This window comes from Arvicola amphibius, chromosome 12 (assembly GCF_903992535.2).
Source record: "Arvicola amphibius chromosome 12, mArvAmp1.2, whole genome shotgun sequence".
Classification (NCBI taxonomy): domain Eukaryota; kingdom Metazoa; phylum Chordata; class Mammalia; order Rodentia; family Cricetidae; genus Arvicola; species Arvicola amphibius.
In genome coordinates this window covers 163,609,266-163,629,992 of record NC_052058.2, presented here as the reverse complement: position 1 = coordinate 163,629,992, position 20,727 = coordinate 163,609,266, and the positions used below count along the sequence as shown (strand labels likewise).

General features: G+C 43.7%; 1 protein-coding gene across 2 annotated transcripts in view; it reads right to left on the bottom strand.

Annotated features, from left to right (window-relative positions):
* Window positions 1–17,097, bottom strand: part of Nars2 (asparaginyl-tRNA synthetase 2, mitochondrial) — a 77,477-nt gene extending 60,380 nt beyond the window's left edge. For both annotated transcript variants that reach the window (XM_038314257.1, XM_038314258.1), the window contains exons 1-5: window positions 16,727–17,097; window positions 14,940–15,049; window positions 11,049–11,169; window positions 9,364–9,504; window positions 2,584–2,664 (exon numbers count right to left, since the gene is read on the bottom strand). In XM_038314257.1, coding sequence (XP_038170185.1) covers window positions 2,584–2,664; window positions 9,364–9,504; window positions 11,049–11,169; window positions 14,940–15,049; window positions 16,727–16,867 — 594 coding nt within the window. In that variant the 5' untranslated portion in view covers window positions 16,868–17,097. The remainder of the gene's footprint in view (window positions 1–2,583; window positions 2,665–9,363; window positions 9,505–11,048; window positions 11,170–14,939; window positions 15,050–16,726) is intronic.
* Between the last annotated feature and the right edge of the window lie 3,630 nt (window positions 17,098–20,727).

Here is a 20,727-nt window from a genome sequence, read left to right as displayed (position 1 = left end):
TATCCAGAACCTACATACAAGCGAGGGGCAGTGCACACATCTGCACCCTCAGCGCTGTTAGGGCGCTGGCCGGCAGGTGGATTCCTGGAACTCACTGGCCACCTGGAAGCCTAGTCAAACTGATGAGCTCCAGGCTTAGTAAGAGACCTTGTCTGAAAAAAATCAGAGAGAAAGAGATGGAAGAAGAGACCTGATGCTGACCTCTGGCCTCCACATGCACACATGTGAACCTGAATGTTCATCTGAATACTCCCACACAACTATGTACACAGTGTACCTCTACACACATGAATGCTGTTACAAGAATCACTCACCTTACGTGATTTAAAGCTATGTTTTAGAGCCATGGTATTAACTAATAATATCAGCATAGAACTGGCAAAGGATAGATACACAGATCAATGGAATAAAATAGAGGACTCAGATATAAACCTTCACAACTACTACCATTTGCTTTTTAACAGAGACGGCCAACAAAATTAACCACTGAAAAAAATGCAGCTTCTTTGACATATGGCACTAGGAACATTGGATATCCACATGCAGAAGAAAGGACCTGAATACCCAGGATAAAAATCTACTCCAAATGGACAGGAGACCCTAACGTAAGGCTGAAAGTCTGAAACTATTAAGAGAAATAAGTACAGAAAACACTTCAAGATACAGGCATAGGCCAGGACTTTCTAGTAGCTCAGGAAATTATGCTAACATCTGGCAAGGGAGAGCTCATGAAATTAGAAAGCTTCTGTACAGCAAAAGCTTCAACTGTGTTAAGATAATGCCTTGGAATGGGAGAAGATTAATACTGAGAATACACAAGGAACTAAACAACAGCAACAGCAACATAACAAGAATCAACCCAACTGTCTTAGTCAGTGTTCCAGCTGTGAAGAGACACCATGACCATGGCAACTCTTATAAAAGAAAGCATTTAATTGGGGCTGGCTTATATCTTCAGAGGTTTGTCTGTTATGGCTCGGACCCCGGAAACTTCAAAGCCCAGTTCCAGTGACACACTCCCTGTAACAAGGCCGTATTTCCGGATCCTTCAAATAGTGCCATTCCCTCCTAACCAAGAACTCAAATTTATGAGCGGGGAGGGGGGCGGGGAGGGATTGGGGGTAGGGGAGAGGGCATCCTCAATCAAACCCACTGCACCAATCAATAAGAGGTCTAATGAGATGAACAGACAAGACAGTTCTGAAAAGGTGAAGCAAAAATGGCCAATAAGCACATGAAACCCAAGTTCATCCTGGCTAGTCTAGTAATTAAAACTACACTGAGATTCCACCTCCCCCGTCACAATGGCATTCCCTAAGAAGCAACAAGCCATGCTGTCAAGGATGGGGACAAAAGAGAACCTTCACACCCTGCTGTTGACAGTGTGAACTAGTCTGGCCACGAAGGAAATCCCTACAAGAGTTCCTCAAAAACATCAAAACCGAATCTACCACATAGCCTAAATATATCATTCCTAGGTATTTACCTGAAAAACCTCAAGTCAGCCTCGGAGAAATGGCTGCACACTGGTGTTTATTGAACATTACTCTCAACAGCCAAGTAGCAAAACCACTAAAGCACTCACCATCAAACGTGGCATATATGCCCAGTGCAAGTTCTTTTTTAAGGCAGATTTTATGTAACCCAGGCTAGTACTGAACTTGCCATACAGCTGAAGGTCACCTAGACTTCTGATCCACCGCTTCCACCTCCCGAGTGCTGGAAGTTACAGCACCACACCCTGATTGAGACGCGGGGAACCGAACCCAACTGAGGCTCTGGCGAGCACTCTGCCAAGTGTGCTAATTTCCCAGCCTACAGGAGGGAAATTTTTTTTTTAAGCCATAAAGAACAAAGATGCAGAAAAATGGATGCAAGCAGAGCTATCACGTTAAGTCTACCTAAGAAAGACAAACATTTGCTCTCGTTATTGGTTTCCAGATTTTATACAGATGCATAAAATCGTGTGTCTATGACTGGAAAGCAGAACTGTGCAACGGAGCAAAAGGGACACGGGGAGCAGGGAGGAGAGGGTAGGGGTGTGCCAGGGAGATACACTCAAAAGTAAAACATAGATCGAGAGGCAGCGAAGCACCTCAGGGAGTGCATCATTTCCTATGAAAGATCTACTTTATGAATCTGTTTTTTTACATGCACACTTTTCTATTTTGTTTAACCATTAATTTTCTGATTAGCACACACAGAAATGGGTGTGACCGTGACATTTCATAGATCCATATTATTATACTTTGTTCCTATTTACAGCCCTTCTCTTCCCTGCCACCCCCCAGCCCTGCTAGTTCCCTCCTCCTCCAAAGTCTTCCTTCTGATTTCACTGACATATATGCCCCATGAAAAAGTAAACAGAATGCTAAATTAAAATTTATCCCTTCTAGTTACAGCGGAATCATGGGGCTGGATGAGCGGGAAACGGAAGTGATCAGAGCAGTGTGAATGTTTTTCAAGGATTACTATCGACAACTTCAGGCGCCAGCCATGGTCTTCAGTCCACAAACGCGTTATTAAATTTCAAGCAAATCCTTAGAGAACAGTGTCAGTCAGCGATAGAGGGAGACAACTTACCTCCACTTGGAAAAGCTCTCCAGCACCCTCGCAATCGTTGGACGTGATGACCGGGGTGTGAATGTGCACAAAGCCATTATCCTGGAAGACAGGAAATCTTCTTACTACCTTTGCACGTGAAGCAATTCCAAGAAGACCTGCTGCCTTCTACTATTAAAATGGATGTTTGTTTGTGGGTGTTTGGGAGGGGTTTGCTATGTCCTTGGCAAACCTTGAATTCCTGATCCTCCTGTCTCAGCCTCCATACATTATTGTACCTGGCCAGCTGAATGTTTTATTATGCATAGAAGCACAGAAAATGTTAAATATGGAACAGACTCAAATATACCTTGTCTAACTACTTCATTTAAAAAATAAGCAGACCCTATCCCAGAGAGAGTTCATGAATTTCCAAGTTAGACAACTCGTCAGTAGCTGAGCCGGGGATGGAACAGAAGCCCCCACCCTCTCTCTCTCTCTCTCTCTCTCTCTCTCTCTCTCTCTCTCTCTCTCTCTCTCTCTCTCTCACACACACACACACACACACACACACACACACACACACTATTTCTTCTGCCCACGTCCCTAGTATACTGAGGATGGACCAAGGAGCAAACATTCACTCAGGCTAGTGTGAGGTGATGCTGCCCACACTGCTCATGGAACGCTAAGTGAACAATACGAAGTTATCTTGAATGAAACCTTGGCAGTAACAAACCATCAAAAAGGAGAAAACAGAGACGGGTAAACAGGAACTAAAGAGGGAAATGGGAAGAGGGAGCCGTCTATGTCCGCCAGCGGACCGCACGATGCGCTGCACACGACACAGGCAGTGAGTGTACTTCCTTTGCCTGAAGAGTACTCTGAGCTGCAGCAAGCCCATCCATCACTGAGGCGCCAACGGCAGTCCTTCCGATCATAAGTCTGCGACTTTTCCATTAGTGAACCACAAACCAGCAGGACTGAAATAACCCACCAGCTTCAAGATTATGCTTCTTTCATTTTGACTATGCATGTTGGCAAAAGGTTAGGTTCACAATAGATGTGGCAGGATGGGAGCGCAGGTAGCTGAAAGTGAATTTACAGCACCCAAGCAGAAAGCTATATAGTTAATGCAGAATTTCAGCCTTGAAATCAATACAATAAATTCATACATTTGCATCCCTGCTAGGTTCTGCCTATCACTGGTAGACTATAAAAACATCTTTAGGCATAATCAGAGGGCGACCTTCCAAGTATGACCCTCTCTGAACTCAAGCGTTCTGACCACAAAAGATTATTTAATCAACAGCCAGATAAAGACTGGTTAAACATTCACACTACAAATTACGACTCCCAGAAATTATTCCAATATGCACCTAACCTGAAAGCAGCAGGCTGAGAGGGGCTGCACACGGCACGTTACGAAGGACCAATGAGATCCGGTCAATATGCTTACTGCATAAAACTTATTTCGTATGAGCTAAGAATTCTGGACATGAATCATTTATTCCGCATGAATGCAGGCAACGAAGCATGAGCACAGTAAACAAAGAAGGGAAGTGAAAAGTCCAAAGGAAACGAGGGTGGAGAGAAGAAACGTAACAGTAGTTGCCAGCCCTGGGTCTGGTGGAGGACTGCCTGAGGCAGCACTGCTGCTGAGAGGGGAAACAACAGACTTCAGAAACAAAACCAAAACATCAACTCTGCCAAGAGGCCATCGGCTTCTTAAACTTAATGCTGCTAGCAAAGTTTATCAGAGTCCACAACATCATCAAAGGCTGTAAAGGAGAACACGCAAAGGAAAAACAAAAAAGGCAGCGCAGGAAAGTCTGGAAAAAAAAAAATCACGGTGGCAGAGGAAGCCATGGATGAGACGGAAAGCAAGCCAAGGAGAGCTGGACTATGCCAGCGTCCGCCTCCGGAGCTACTACCGAAGCCATCCCACAACAACAGGACTCCTAGGAAGAGATGAGACGGCCGGAGAAAGGCCTGGAAACGAGCAAATGCTTCACTCGTTTCAGAAATCTCACCGACCACCTCCGAATATTGATGTGCATTTCAGAACCAGGTACTTTACAAGGTTCTTAGTGCCCCAGGCGCAGACCTCACATACCAACCCCCACTGTAGAAGACAACAGGACCACATTTTCCTTATCACACAAAACTAAAGTAGCTGCTATTATTTAATCCTCATCAACCAAGGCAGAAAGAGAGAGGAATTCCAATCACCGGCACGTCACCGGCAACAAGTGACCGGAAGAGGGAACGAGAAAGCCAGGAATAACACACTGTTTACACTGCTGAGGGCTGCCGACCGGGCCAGACACTACCGTGTTCCGTGGCAGGCTCTGGAGGCACCGTCAGAGGGGGACACCCCTGAAATTCACAGGACAGCCTTGTCTCTTGTGGACTTGAGGAGGACAAGGAGATAACATATTCCATTCTAGACAAACCCAGGGAAAAATCTTCAGCTGTGTGAGGAACTTGGCTCTTCTAAAGGGTTTATCCTTGAGGAGTCTGAGCTGAGGTTTGGAACACAGCAAGAGTAATCTATGAGCAAATCAAGTTACGCTCAATATGATCGTGTAACTATGTAAAATCCATGCTTTTAATTTCCACTTTTAAAGCTGGAGTCTCAAGTAACCCAGGCTTGTCTCAAATTTGCTAATGTACTGGAAGATGACTTGAACTCCTGACTTTCCTGTCTCTAGCTCATGAATGGATTTCAGGCATACCCTCCACCATGCCCTGCTTACTCTACCAATAGAGCTTCAGCCCCATCCACTACCAAAAATAACTTTTTATATTCAAACCAAAAGATAGCGCTACGCTGTCATAATATCCTGGCTTAAAATACTATCCAAATCCCATCTTTACCATATTAATAAATGTTTCATAGGTCTGGAATTTATGAAAATTTGAACATCTTTTGAGGAGCCTACAATAATAAACCAAAGAAACAATAGCAAATACTAGATAATATGTAACTGTTAATCGTAAGTGCAACAATAGACTTTTTGTTGATTCTTGAGACACAGTCTTACAATGTAGTCCTGACTGAAGTAGAAATCACTAACTCTAATTTATGGCAATCTTCCTGTCTCAGACTCCGGAGTACAGGGATTAGTCATGAACCACCACACTCCGGTTCTAGTAACTTCTTGAAATACACAATCCTAATTTTCACATACACAAGAAGACACCACAGAATGAAACATGGGATATATATATATATATATATATATATATATATATATATATATATTATATTGGCTTTTTAAGACAGGGTTTCTCTATATCTTTTGGAGCCTGTCCGGAACTGGCACCTGTAGACCAGGTTGTTCTCGAACTCACAGAAATCCACCTGCCTCTGCCTCCCGAGTGCTGGGACCAAAGGCGTGTGCCACCATTGTCCAGCTGGCATTATATTTTTAAATATGATTAAAAATTTAAAAGAGGCTGCAGAGATGGTTCAGCGTTAAGAGCATGCTTATTCTTCCAGAGGACCTGGGTTTGAGTCACAGCACCTACACGGTGGTTCACAATTATCTATTAATTCCAATTCCCAGGGATCTGAAGCTCTCTCTGGCATATACCGGCCCCAGAATGCATGTGTGTCACAGACATACCTCCATGCAAAACACCCATACACATAAAGTATGTTTTTTAAAAAAACTAAAAAGTAAATTTGTACTTTTAAAAAAGTATCTTTATTTTATAACCACTAAATTAATGCTAAAATTATTATCAAACGCATAAATGTTTATAATTTTTACTGCATTTTGATTATTTTCTTATTTCAGGTTTTATACTTTGCTTTATATTTTAAATTGTTTTCATATTTGTAAAAGCTTGAAATAAATACATAAATGGAGGTAAAATTTACTTGTCAATGGATTGGCAATACCGCCATCTAGTGGCCAAAACGTATAAAACCATTTCAGAATGAAAGCGGGCTGAACCACACTGAACCTCATAGAAAGAGAAAGTGGGAAGTACACTTGAACATATTGGCACAGGAGACCACTTCCTAAATATAACCCCAGCAGCACAGACACTGAGAGAAACAATTAATAAATGGGACTTTCTGAAACTGAGAAGTTTCTGTAAAGCAAAGGACATGGTCAACAAGACAAAACAGCAGCCTACAGAATGGGAAAAGATCTTCACCAACCCTGAAAATTAGGAAACAATCTACGTCAGGTCCCAGAAATACCACTTTTGGGTATATACCCAAAGGAAGCTCAATCATACCACAAGGACATGTGCTCAACTATGTTCATAGCAGTATTGTTTGTCATAGCCAGAACCTGGAAACAACCTACATGCCCCTCAACAGAGGAATGGATAAAGAAAATGTGGTATATTTACACAATGGAGTACTACTCAGCGGAAAAAAAAAAAACCTCTTGAAATCTGCAGGCAAATGGATGGATTTAAGAAAAAAAACCTGGGCTGAGGAAGGAATACAAAGAGGCTAGAGGAGACGGGGACCAGTGTTTGCATGCTGGCTGGATGCTCCCACTGGTGAGAGACAGAAATCTTACAATTCATGAGGTAGTAGGTAGACACTCAGGGAGGCTTTGCCTAGACCATTAGGAGTAATGATCACTACCCTGAGCACTGTTCCAGACATGATAAGCAAAACTGTTGAGGAACAATCTTTCTGTACACTGTGAAGATTATCACTCTGATTGGTCTAATAAAAAGTGGAATGGCCAATAGCTAAGCAGAATTTTCAGCGCAGAGAGAATGCTGCGAAGAAGAGGCGGAGTCATCAGTGGGATGCAGGGGAAGACATACAAGATGAGAAGTAAAAGCCAGGAACCACATGGCACCACAAAGATGAATAGAAACGGGTTAATTTACGTTATAAGAGATCGTTAGAAACACACTTAAGCTATCGGCCGAGCTTTCATAATTAAAAATAAATCTCCATGCTGTGATTTGCAAGCTGGCTGGAGGGACAGACCACAAAAACAGAAGACTAGAAGTATCGGCAGTTTTCAAGTAATTCAGTGGTATGCCAGAACAAAGCCTGAGAATCTTGACACAGTTCCTTGACTCATAAGGTAAAGTTTATAACACCTGCCATCAGCTGAAAATCAGAAGGCAAACCAAGAGGCAGGAACACATAGCCCAAAACAAAACAAATTAATTGAAACTAACCCATGAGTGACAGGCATACTAGGCATTAGACACAAAAAGTACAGAGCTTTGAGACTAGGCCTGCATCCCATATTTGAAAAGTTAAGTAGGCATGAAAGACATAAAAACAAGTCCCAGGTGGGTGAAGTGGTTTAAGCCTGTAATTCCAGCTACTTCGGAGGCTGAGGTGGGAGCATCACAAGTTCAAGGACAGCCTGGGCAACTTGGTGAGACTCTGTCTCAAAACAAACGAGGGTTAGGAATGGATCTGTGGCCCACAAGCACACTTTAGGTTCAACGGCGATGTGGTATCATTAAGCGTTCTCACATGGACATAATCTCAGAGACGACAAAAAATATTTAAAGAAACAATGGCTAAAATAAAACCCTTCAGAAAAAAACAAAACCCTTCGGGAGCTGGGCACAGAGACACATGGTGACCTAGTAAGGGGACTAGAATCAGGAGGATTACAAATGCCAGGAAAGCCACAGCAAAGAGAAAACAAAACCAAAGAAGTCCAAGTTGATAACAATGACAAGCTCATGTATCGAAGGAACCTGACCAACCCTAAGAGAGAATCATTAGCAAATTTATAAAATACAGAGAAAAAGAGAAGCCAAAGAGAAAAGGTTGGGTTTAGAGGAACCGAGAAAAAGACAACATCAGTTCTCTTTGGGAACAAGAAGACACAGTGACAACCTTAAACAATCTGGACTTCGTCTGCAACACAAGGACTTGGGAGGCTGGCGCAAGAGAGCTTGAGTTTGAGGCCGCCTGGGCTACGTGTCACTTCAAGAGAAGCCTTGCCTATTTAGTAAGACTTCATGGCTCAGTGGCTAAGAGCACTGCCTGCTCTTCCAGAGGACCCGGGGTTTGATTCCTGGTACCCACATGTGGCTCACAGCTGTCTGCAACTCCAGTTCCAGGGTCATCTGACACCCTCTTCTGGCTTCCATAGGCACCAGGCATGCACACAGTATATTCACATACGTGCATGCAAAACACCCATACACAGAGAAATAAAAGTCTATCAACCTGTAGTTCCATCTCCACAGAAAGTAAAAACTGGAAGTGACCTAAGAGACATTACATACGCACTTTCAGGATCGTAGATGCACTGACTACCTTCACGTGGCGACGCTTTCAGGGGTACAGTCATGTGAAACTCATCAGACCACACACTTTCAATCTGCATAGTGTGCTACACAAGCTACTCCTCTGTAACGCTATTAAGTCACACACAAGAAAAGGACAAAAGGGAAAAGATAAAGATAGACAGACACGTCTGTGACATCTAATTCCTTATAAAATAAAGGGTTTTTACAACAAATAAGATCTTCCAGGAAATGCTTCAGGCTAACAATGATTTAAATTGTACATTAAAACACACCCACATATGTGTACATACACAAGCACTCACACACACGCACGCAAGCACACGGGCACACATGCACACACACACACAAGCACATGGGCGCACACACACACAGTGCACACACGTGCATGCATGCACACCATGTACACACACACACACGCACTCATGCGCACATGCAAACACACGGGCGCACACACACAGTGCACACATGTGCACACCATGTGCACACGCGCACACACACACACACACACGCACACGCACACGCACACGCACACACTGAAGCAGAGCATCTTACCTTAAAGTAGGAATGAATAGCAGCTGTGGCTTCACTGCGAACCCGCAGTATGGAACCCAGAGTGTTCGTCCTGCACCTCAGGTGAGGGTACTGTCTCAGGTACTCCAGGGGATGCCGCTCCTTATATTTTATAGGGAACGCCTGCCAAAAGTATGGGGGACATTTAGAAGGGAAAAAAGCTACCAAACAAACAAAAAACAAAAAAACAAAAGTCATTTATGATCCAGTTTCCAGAGTATTTCTTAAACAGTAGTGTTCTGGGGGCAAAACTAAGGTGTCTTTCCTCTTTATTAATAAAAACAAAAGTTTAAAAAAAACAAAAAACATTAACTACATGTATTTTCATGTGCACACAAATACATGTCTGTGCATGTGTGCACACACACACCACACATACACACACCACACCATTTGTTCAGAGAACAACTTGGAGCTGGTTCTCTCCTTCCACCACGCAGGTTCCGGGAATAAAACTTCAGGTCATCAAGCTTGGAGATCAGCACCTTTATCCATTGAGCCATCTACCCAGACTTCTTTATTTCTCAATTGGATTGTAAGCCAATTCCTTCTACCAGGTAAACAGAACGGTGGAGTGAGTTAGGGAGATTCCAGGGTAAAGCCAGCTTCACTACTTAGTAGCTGAATTACTTAAAGCCACTGAGACTCGCCTGTTATTTACCAAGTTTCTATCCATTTGTGGTCAGTCGTTAGCATGTAACTATTCAAAATAGTTCACTTGGGTACATGAGTTCAAAACATTACAGACATAAATGGCTTTTTCCCAACATCATACACACAGTTGGTATTTAGCTCTCCCCAATGCCAGGAAGCCACAAGCATAATCAATTAGGGTTGCTTACTGCATATCAACTATTGTTGGTATCTAACAGCATGAGGGAGACGCAACAACTTTCTTTCATTTAGCACAGAAGTTCTGGAAAACATTAGAGGAAAGTGTGGCTCCAACTGGAAACAGACACGCCTCTTTACAAACAGAACCTGAAGTTTCAGTGAAAAGATACAGCAGAGTCTAAAACGGACAGCTCAGGTGGACTGCTTCCAGACTCCTCTCTTCTTTACGTCTTGGGTAAATATTTCTTTTTATGTTGTACAAAACAAGTACCGTATTTACTAAAGGCAAACTGTGGCCTCATTAGTCGAGATTCAGGATTCTCTCACGTCTGAAAATGTTAAGTAACACTCAGACGGGGCTAGGGATGCACCACTTCCCCAAAGCAGGGTGTGGGGTATGATTCTCGGCACCACGAGGGCAGGGGGTGTCGGATACATCCATTTACATGCTGGAGGTCTTGGATTTGGGATCAGGAACGAGAGGAGTTTAAAATAAATAAATAACACTAACGTATAAAAACAACAGAAGCCGAGGGACAATAATTTCGCTCATTAAATATTTAAAATTATAGCAAAAAAACAAGATGCCAAACGCTATTAGATAAACTTCAGACCTGACAGGTACCACAGAAATGCACAGATTAATGGATACTGGTGCCCAGAAGATGACACAGTTGTTATAATGCTACTTCACACTAGGCTCAGCGGTCTGTTCAGTGATGGGGAAATCACAAATGAAACTGCTCTAAGTACCATCTTCTCCATAGACATAAACAGAGCACTGGCGCTTTAGACTAAACCTAAACAGTCCCCCCGATTATCAGTACACATACCTTGGCTCCACAACTTCCAATGACCTCAATGTTTTCTGCTTTCAGTTCCACATTCTGCCTTTTGGATAGACTTTTGACCAGCTGCCCTTGGACTCGCACGGAACTCCCAAAAGTCAATTCTCTATAGCAACGAAAAAGCTACGATCAGAAAAGATACCATATATCACCTACATTTCAATCAAAATCTTACTGAAGTATAATTGCCAAAAGTATTTATCTATAGTTAAGCTAAATCATCTGCAGATGCTCTCTCGTACCACGACTCTAAAAATAAGTTCTGTGTTAAAATGGGAACGAGTAGATGATGTGGGATTACCATTACTGAATAAAGAAACTTCTTTGGACCAATAGCAGGGAAGAATTTAGGTAGGCGGGGAAGATGGAACTGAATGTTGGGAGAAAGAAGGGTGGAGTCAGAGAGAAGCCATGGAGCCACGGGGAAAGACACTGTAAACTTTACCCAGTAAGCCACAGCCACGTGGTGATATACAGATTAATAGAAATGGGTTAAAATAATATAAGTTAGCCAATAAGAAGCTAGAGCTAATGGGCCAAGTAGTGATTTAATTAATACAGTTTCTGTGTGATTATTTTGGGGCTGATCTAGCTGGGTGGCTGGGGACCAACAAGCTCCCTTCTCCAACAAGAGGAGTTAAGAACTAAGGTATTAAATAACTATTAAAATTTGGGGGGGCAGATAGACCTAGAACTCACTCTATAAACCAGGCTGGCATGGAACTCACTGTGATCCACCTGCCTCTGCCTCCAGAGTGCTGGGATTAAAGGCGTGCACCAACATGTCTTCTTACTAAATATCCTTCCTGGCCCAGTTCCTGCAGATGACGGGCTGAGTGTGGGGTCTGGGGCTAGGGCCTGTAGCCTGGCTGATGGCACCGCAACAACGCCAATCCATCCTGCTTTGATAACACCCAGGGGTGTCATAAGATGCTAACACTGGGAAGAGGAGGGACGTGAGAATCCTTGGTACCACTTTTTACACACATATGATTTTTTTTAACGGTTGTTTGTTTTATTTAAGAGGAGGTCCCATACACAGCCCAAGCTGGAACTCACTCTGTAGCCCAGGCTGGCCTCAACTCAAAACTTTCCTCTTCATCTCCAGGGTTGGGATTACGCATATGTGCCAATATGCCTGGCTTGAACTTCTTAATTAGTTGGTTGATGGTCTGAGTACACAGACAGTACCTTCTGGTTAACAAATTTATGTTCTAGTTCAAGTTTATCCATGAATTAATGGCATGACTGCCACAAAGAAACATGTACCTGTTTGTTTTAAGAGTCACCTATTAGGAAGGAAGCTAGGCTAAAGAATTACATATCCTTGCTAATTCTAGTATTTTATAATCATAATATATGAGAAAGAGAAAGAAAGAGAGAGAGAGAGAGAGAGAGAGAGATTCAGCCAGAGGGTAGTGGTGGCACACACCTTTAATTCCAGCACTCAGGAGGCAGAGGCAGGCAGATCTCTGAGAGTTCAAGGACAGTCAAAGCAAAACAGAGAAACTGTCTCGAAAAAAGGGGGGGGGGTGCTGGGCACTGGAGAGATGACTGAGTGGATAAAATCAGACCAGGCTGATAACCTGAGTTATCACATAACCCAGACCCACACAGAAGCCACACACAATAGTGCAAGTGTCTAGAATCTCAGCACACCCCTAAAGGGAGATGAGATGCAGAGAAAGATCCAGAGGCTCTTAAGCCAGCCTGCCTGCCCTGGGCAGGAGCAAAAACATCCTGTGTCCAAAAAGGCGGAAAGAAACAGAAGGACTAACACCTGAAGGCTGTCCCCTCACCTCTACATGCAATGCACACTTGTACTCATGAGCAGAAACACAAAAATGTTAAAAATTAAACATTCCTTTGAAAGTAATTAGCAAATACCTTCCCTAATAATGTATACTTAAAAGTTTTAATAGAGTAATATATTTTAAAAAGTGTCAGTTTTAATTGCTTGCTACATTTAGTATATGGTATTTCCTTTTAACATTTAGTCCTATGTCAGTGCAAACATGCAAAATTGTTCCCTACTATATCCGGTGGAGAAGAGAAGCTGGTATACTTTAGCTGGTGACGACAGTATATTTTGAGATGGTCTTGAATTTTCCTCTAAGGGCTTGTGCAAGTATCTCAAAGAGGTATGTAGTCATTCCAGAATTCATACCCATGCAACTGGTATCCTCGGATATCATCAGAGGAACTTCTTTTCAAAGGGTGTTATAGTAGGAATAGTGTGATGGCCTAGGAATGACCCCCAGAGGCTCATATATGCAGGTGGTTGGTCCTCAGTTGGTGGAGCTGTTTGAGAATTAGGAAGTATGGTATTGTTGGAGGAGGTGTGTCTCTGGGGGCCCTCTTTGCTTGAGCAAGAGTCCAGGTCATTGCCAGTTGGCCCTCACCCACCCCCCATGGCTTCATGCTTGTGGAGCAAGATGAAGCTCTCAGTTACAGCTCGAGCACCAATGGACTCTAATCTAAAAATGTCAGCCCACAATAGACTTTTTCTTCATAAGTTGCTTTGGTTAAGGTGACTTTGATACAGCAATAGAAACGTAAACAAGACAAATGGATTTTTGTTGTTCTGCCTAGTGGAGAGGAGACCCATCAGTCTTTGTACTATATAGACAGCATTGTTCTTAGCGGTCCTTAGAATAACAAACTGCTGTGGGGTGATGCTCTTGTACACGGTGAAGATCTGTCACTCATTATTGGTTTAATAAAATGCTGATTGGCAGTGGCCAGGCAGGAGGTTACCAGACTAGGAGAATTCTGGGAAGAGGAAAGGCAGAGATGCAGTCACCAGCCAGACACAGAGGAAGCAAGATGAGAGTGTGTCACTGAGAAAAGGTAACAAGCCACGTGGCTAAACATAAGTAAGAGTTATGGGTTAACTGAAGTTATAAGAGCTAGTTAGTAGTCAGCCCGAGCAACAGGTCTAACAGTTTATGATTAATATAATCCTCTGTGTCTTTATTTGGGACTGAATGGCTGTAGGACTGGGTGGGACAAAAATGTCCGTCTACAAAGTGCTTTTATTCTGCTCCAGAGAGGCTATACTTTAACACAAAAGGGCATTAGTTTTAACATCTGATGAATGAGACCGCAAAAGTGCCTTCCATTTATTCAGTAATTATTGGCTATTTTCTAGCATTATGACAGAAGCTCAGGACAGAAACTGAATACATCATTCCTGACTCAAAGAGCTACGAGTCAAAGGAGTCAAATAAGAATACAGTTAATTTCTGCTGGGCGGTGGTGGCGCACGCCTTTAATCCCAGCACTCGGGAGGCAGAGGCAGGCAGATCTCTGTGAGTTCGTGACCAGCCTGATCTACAAGAGCTAGCTCCAGGACAGGCTCTAAAGCTGCAGAGAAACCCTGTCTCGAAAAACCAAAATATATATATATATATATATATATATATATATATATATATATATATATACAGTTAATTTCTAAACAATGTATCCATTCTATGACAGATGGGCACAGGGTACCATGGGCGCAGAGAAGCACTTGCCACAGTCATGGGACACAGAGGTCAGCTGATGTTTAAACCATAACTACAAATGAGACAGTATCTCTTTGTATCTCTTTTGGCAGAGGGGCCAACATGTGCAAGGTCTGGAAGACAGCAGGTTAGGGGAGGGGCAGGCAGTTTTAAAAAGACTGGAGCTCAAAGGCTCTTGATTCCAAGTTTATTTGGATTTTTCCTCAAAGCTATCTTTCACAGATTTGCTTAGAAAGATCATTCAGGTGGCAAAGAAAACACTCAGCTAGGGAAGTGGGGTACACTAGAAAAGGAAAAAAAATTGAAGAACTCTTTAAAGAACAAGGAAAAACATAAAAATAAATAAGTAAATAAATAAACTCGCCTACTGTCAAAACTTGAATCAGCAACAACCTGAAGGCTTTCCAGAGAGGATCCATCATTGACATGCAGGAACAGAACTTCCTTCTGGGACCTCACGGAGCGGACCCATCCCTGCAGAGAAGCATTTTTTCAACGTGAGCTTGAAAACCGAGCACGTCTACACTTTCATTACACATTCAAAAACAGATTAACAAAAGAAAACAATGCCCATCACCTTGCCTCAGCACGCCAAACACGGAAAATGGCCTGCTTTGGGCTGACCTGGAGGTGCACAGTTTTACATGACTCTTATCACAGTGAGATATATATTTCATGGCCCGCCTTTGTTAATAGAGCTCCTCATTTTAAATGGACACATTTCACTAAGGTGATGAGCCTAATTAGCATAAACACTATCATTAATATTGGCTTCCTTCTCAAAGCTATTCTTCATGCCTCAATTACAATAAAGGGGAAAAAAGTTCTCAAGCTGGTGCCTTTCTCCTGTCAAATTCTCAGAGAGACCACAAGACTAGAAATATCATATGGGATTTTGTTCTACTGACAAATTATCATACAAAAAAACCTTACTTAAAAAAGTCTCATGAAGCTAAATATAGTAGCATACACCTGTGGTCCCAATACTTGGGAAGCTAAGGCAGGAGGATCCTGAGTTTGAGGCCAACTTCAACTATGTAGCTAGTCTGCATCTCATTAAAAAAGTCTAATAAAATATACATATAAAAATGTCACAAAGAAACTTATTTCTCTTTGATTCTTATGGGCTTTTATTAGACTAAAAATTATGTGTGTGTCTGTATATGCCATGTGTACAGGGGTGCCAGGAGGTGTTAAATCTCCTAGAACCTGAGTTACATGCAGCTATGAGCAGCCTGATGTGGGTACTAGGAATCAAACCCTTTTCCTCTGGAAGAGCAGTAAGTACTCTTAAGCACTGAGCCATCTCTCCAGCCCCAGAAAATTAGTTCTCCGTATGTTAACCGATACATTTAAAAAATTGGAACTGGTCTAAATAGCCTATAACCATTATCACGTTTAATTTTCAGAACTCTCCGAAATAGAGACCAGTATCATCTCCGTTTTCATAAGAGGAAACTGAGGCCCGGGGCATTGTAGTGGCATGCCTATAACTAACAATAGGCATAAGCAAGGCAACTGCACCCTGTGTTAGTTGGACTACAACATCCCACTCTTTCTCCTCGTTTATTACTCGGATTAAGAGTCACGGTCGCTAAAAGCTGAAGCATGGGTTCTCATGTGTGCAAGGACCACACGAAGCTGTGACTCAGGACAGCTAAGAGCGTAGCCCAAGACAAACGGTAAACTTTGAGTCCTTTTTAACTGGGGGTGGGGTGAGGTGGTTTGTTTGTTTTTGTAACTCGGTGGCTCAGTTATGAACTTGGTAGGTGACAACATCGTGTTGCAGTGTCAGATGGTTGACACACTTGGAACCAGTGTTTCCTACCAGCCAGGTGAACAGGAAAACGGGAAGACAGGATTCTGCTCTCAAAGAACCAGGCCAAGACATCCCAGACTATTACAAGATAAAGGTAGAAAAGGGGGGCGTGTTCGCTTAAACTTTTCTGCCCGACAGACAAGTTTACAGGCAACGACTCGGTGTCAGAACGACTTGCAAACGGTCACAGGACGGTCGCCGAGAAGTGTGGCCACTGGCGATGCCTTCATTTCCGACTCTGCTGTGCCCACGCTGGGTCCGAGAGGACCGCGCAGGTTGAAGCTTGTGGCCGGGCCCAGCAAGCCCCAGCAGCCGCCTTCCCACACACCCACCTGCACCGTGACACGCTCCCCACTCGCGTCCTGCACCCCGAGGGCGTCCCGCACGCGCAGTCTCACAGACGCGCGGGGCCTGGGGCAGGAAACGGAGGAGCAGAGGCGCAGGGCGCCCAGGAGGCGCCGGGCCCCGAGCATGCCGTGGCCGGGGCCGGTCCACCGGAGCAGCCCTCTTCACCCGCGCAGGTCAGGCGCTCGTGTGGCTCTTCCTCCCCTGCCCTGGGCCGTCCCTGCAGGCCCTCGTCCCGGCGTCTTGCTCCCGAAAGCCCGGAAGGTGCAACGATCGTGTAGCACGGGGCAGACTTGGCGCTTCAGCGCCGCGGCTACCGGAGAGCGCAGCCAGAGTAAAAGCACGCTGCACCCGGCTACGTCACCCCGGGCGCGCCCTTACGTCATCACGCTAGGTGTGGTCTGAGGCTGAGCATGCGTGATTGTGTTCCGGTGCTGGCACGCCCACTGTGGGGCAGGGTGGGGGTGGCAAGAGCCGAGGTGGGCGGGTACCTGCTGAAGTCACGGTTGTGTGGTATCAGAGGTCATGACACACCGTTGCTGAGAAAGAAGCGACTCAAGCGTTGCCTGTCAGAATCTTCAAGTCTTTCCCTTCTTTTGCTTGCGTTTGTTTGGCCTGAAAACCAGGACCTTTTCATATATTCGGCTGCATTTTAAGTCTACGCAAAATAATTAAATTTTGCATAACTCAGCAAAACGCATGATAATGCCTTTATCTAGTTAAACAGTAAGAGGTCAAGGTAAAGGTGAATTACAGTTGCCTCTGCTGTTATGCCCGTTTTACAGATAGCAGGAACAGGTCATCCAACCAGCTTAATACACGTGTCAGATTTAATCCCAGAACCTCTGGGTTTAAATGCTCTCAACTATCCGGCTATATGGTGTCTTGTGGTGGAATAGAAAACCGTAGTCCTATCCATCAAGAAGTGCATGATCTAAAGATGATGATGATGATGGGAGGGAGGGGGGAAGGAGATGGAGGGAGGGAAGGACAGAGAGAGGGAGGGAGGGAGGGAGGGAGGGAGGGAGGGAAGGAGGGAGAGATCATTCCTGTGTAAACCAGCAAGCACACACATAATTATGTGTGGCAAGTTGATTGGCAAAGAGATAATTAGGCTGAGTATTGAGAAAGGTTAGAATTTTGCCAACAGAGAATGTCAGAAGCTGCTAGGAGGGCGAATGGCCTTGAAAGAATTGTAAAATTCTTCCCTAGACAGACTTGAAAATATCTCCAGTAAAAGTACTTTGGGGCACTTCTAGAACCTCGAGAAGGGGAAAAAAGAGAAATTTGTAACCTTCCATATTATGGAAATGTATCTTTTATCTTAAAGTATAAATGTACATTGGATATCCCAGTGTCCAAAAAAAAAAAAAGCAAAACCAGCAGCCAGTAGTTGTGGGCTATTTGTACACTGTGTGAAGGTATATTGCTGATTGGTTTAATAAGGAGCTGAATGGCCCATAGCTAGGCAGGAGGTATAGGCAGAGAGAGGAAGTAGGAGGAGATAATAAAGGTACAGAGGAGACGCCAACAGACATGGAGAGAGTTGGACATAAAGAATGAAAGAAAGGTGGAAAGCCACAGGGTAAGACATAGATTAATAAAAGCTGGTTGATTTAAGTCATAAGAGCTATTGGAACAAGCCCAAGCTAAGGCTGAGCTTTCATAATTAATAAGAAGTATCTGTGTCATTTTGGGGGGGGGGGAGCTAGCTGGTGGGACAAAGACCCCTGACAACCAGCAAGCTCATTTTCTCTTCACATCAGTTTTCTGTCTCACCTTTCCTCTTTACTACGCTGGATTTTAAGAACTGTAGTCTGAGACTCAGGGAGACAGTCTTTCTCTATTTAAGCCAGAGGGATTAGAAGTTCCCTTAGAAAATTCTGAGCAGAGGACCACTGTTCAGTGTCTCAAGGAAAAGGGAACCCGGTGGGTGAAATAGAAAACTAGCAGTGGTTAATCAAGTGCACAGCGAAAGCTGATCCTTCCCTGCCTGCCTCGCGCTGAGATCCAGCCTCTTCCTGTATCTTTTCCTGTATCAAACCATATCATCTTCTAGTCTGATTTGTCTTCCGTGTTTGGACCCACACTGCATCTTTAGATGCATCCCTTTCCAGGTAGTAGCAAGAATGACATTTCTAACGTGAGTATCGTCCCATGTTAGCCGTGAGGACGGGTAGAGTGTGACAGAATGGCTCTTCTACGCCAAGAACACTTCTTGTATTAACTCCATCGTCACCATAGCCCTTGCCCTCCCCAAGGTTAGAAGGAACAAAAGATTGGAGGGCTTTTGTACCAGACACCAGGTTACTTAGTGGTCCTGTTCCAGCCCATGCTCTGACTCATTGTGTTACTCCAGTGAACAAACTCCCATAAACTGTTCCCCTACAACATACGAAGACTCGTCATCACAGCCTGTCTACTAGACCTTCTCTGATCCTGGAAGTTCGCCAGAGTGGCCCGCCGTGAGAAGCAGAAATGAAATGGCGGTGTTAACCTCTGAGACTTTGGGTCTGTTCAGTGAATGCTGTCAGCACTGTTCTGGAGCTCTAGGAACTTATTTTTTTACTTAAAAAATGTATGGGTGTTTTGTCTGCATGTATGTCTGTGTACCACATGTGTACCTAGTGTCCCCAGAGACTGGAATAGGGTATTGTATCTCCTGGAACTGGAGTTACAGACCATCATGAGTTGCCATTTGGTGCTGGGAATTGAACCCAGGTCCTCTAGAAGAGGGGTAGTACCCTTCACCACCGAGCCATCTCTCCAGCCCCTTTGTGGGAAGATTTTAGTAAGGTTCTACACAACACATTGTAACTAACTTAAGCCGGGAATTTATTAAAATTCTTCCTTTTGTTCTTGGCTGGCATTTACTTATGTTTGTAATGTATTCCTCTTAAGAAGAATATTCCAAATTAAGAAGGCTCATGTCTCATGAGCCTAAATATGACTTTGATTTAAAAAAAAGTATTTCAGTAAATATACTAAACACATTTAAATGATTGTCCATGTGTTATATATAGCCAAAGCATACACATGTTGAACCTCACAAGGCTGTGAAAATTGTTTTCTGAGCTGATGATCCGATTTCCGTGCCCTCTGGCATGCTCTGGAAGTTCCCAGAGTTACCTCAGTGACAGTTGCTCTAATTAGACGTTCTAGTGTTTACCATAAGGGGAGGAGTGAGTCGGTGTTTCAGAAGTTTACTCTTTGATGCTCTTCTTCCTCTTTATCAAAATTCTATTCCAATGTAACTCCCCCCCCCCTTTTTTCAGTAGCATAATGAACAAAACCATGAGCCCAGCAATCAGAAGTCCTTGCTTAAGTCTTAGCTCTATGACCCATGATGGAACTTTCAGGAAGTCACTTGAACTCTCAATTTGGAGGGTTGGAGATGAAAGATGAAGGGTGTTGGGGGCGGGTAGTCTCACTGATTCACTAAGCTGTGCTTGGGTTGACTCTTTGCTTTGTTCATGGTGCCCGATCTGAGGCGAGTGTCCCCACAGAAAGCGGGACATACCCATGGCCAGTTTGAAAGCATTAATTATAAACTCAGAGTCCCCAATAATGGGCTGCATAAGGAAAGGAAGTTACTGAGGCCCTGTGTGTGGTGTGATTTAACCGAGATTTGAACTCCTGCTTCCCTCTCCTCGGGTCTTCTGTTGTCTTGTATGTGTCTGAATCTGTACCTGCTAGAAGATGTTGAAAGTGTTTGTGTGTATGCCAAGCAAAGGGCTTTGTTCCGTGTTTACTGAAAGGCACAGGAAGTATCATCTGGAGAAGGAATGAGGACTGCAAAGTTTTTAAATTCAGTTTTACAAGGGATTAAGTCACTGACTCCAACAGACCCCACTAACCCAGACAACAAACAATATTACAAACATCCCCGTTTATCAAGCAATGTATGTTGTGTCCAATATTTCTAGTGGATGCTCACGTTATAAGGCCAATTTCATCCCATTTGCTGTTTTCAGCAAATGATTATTAT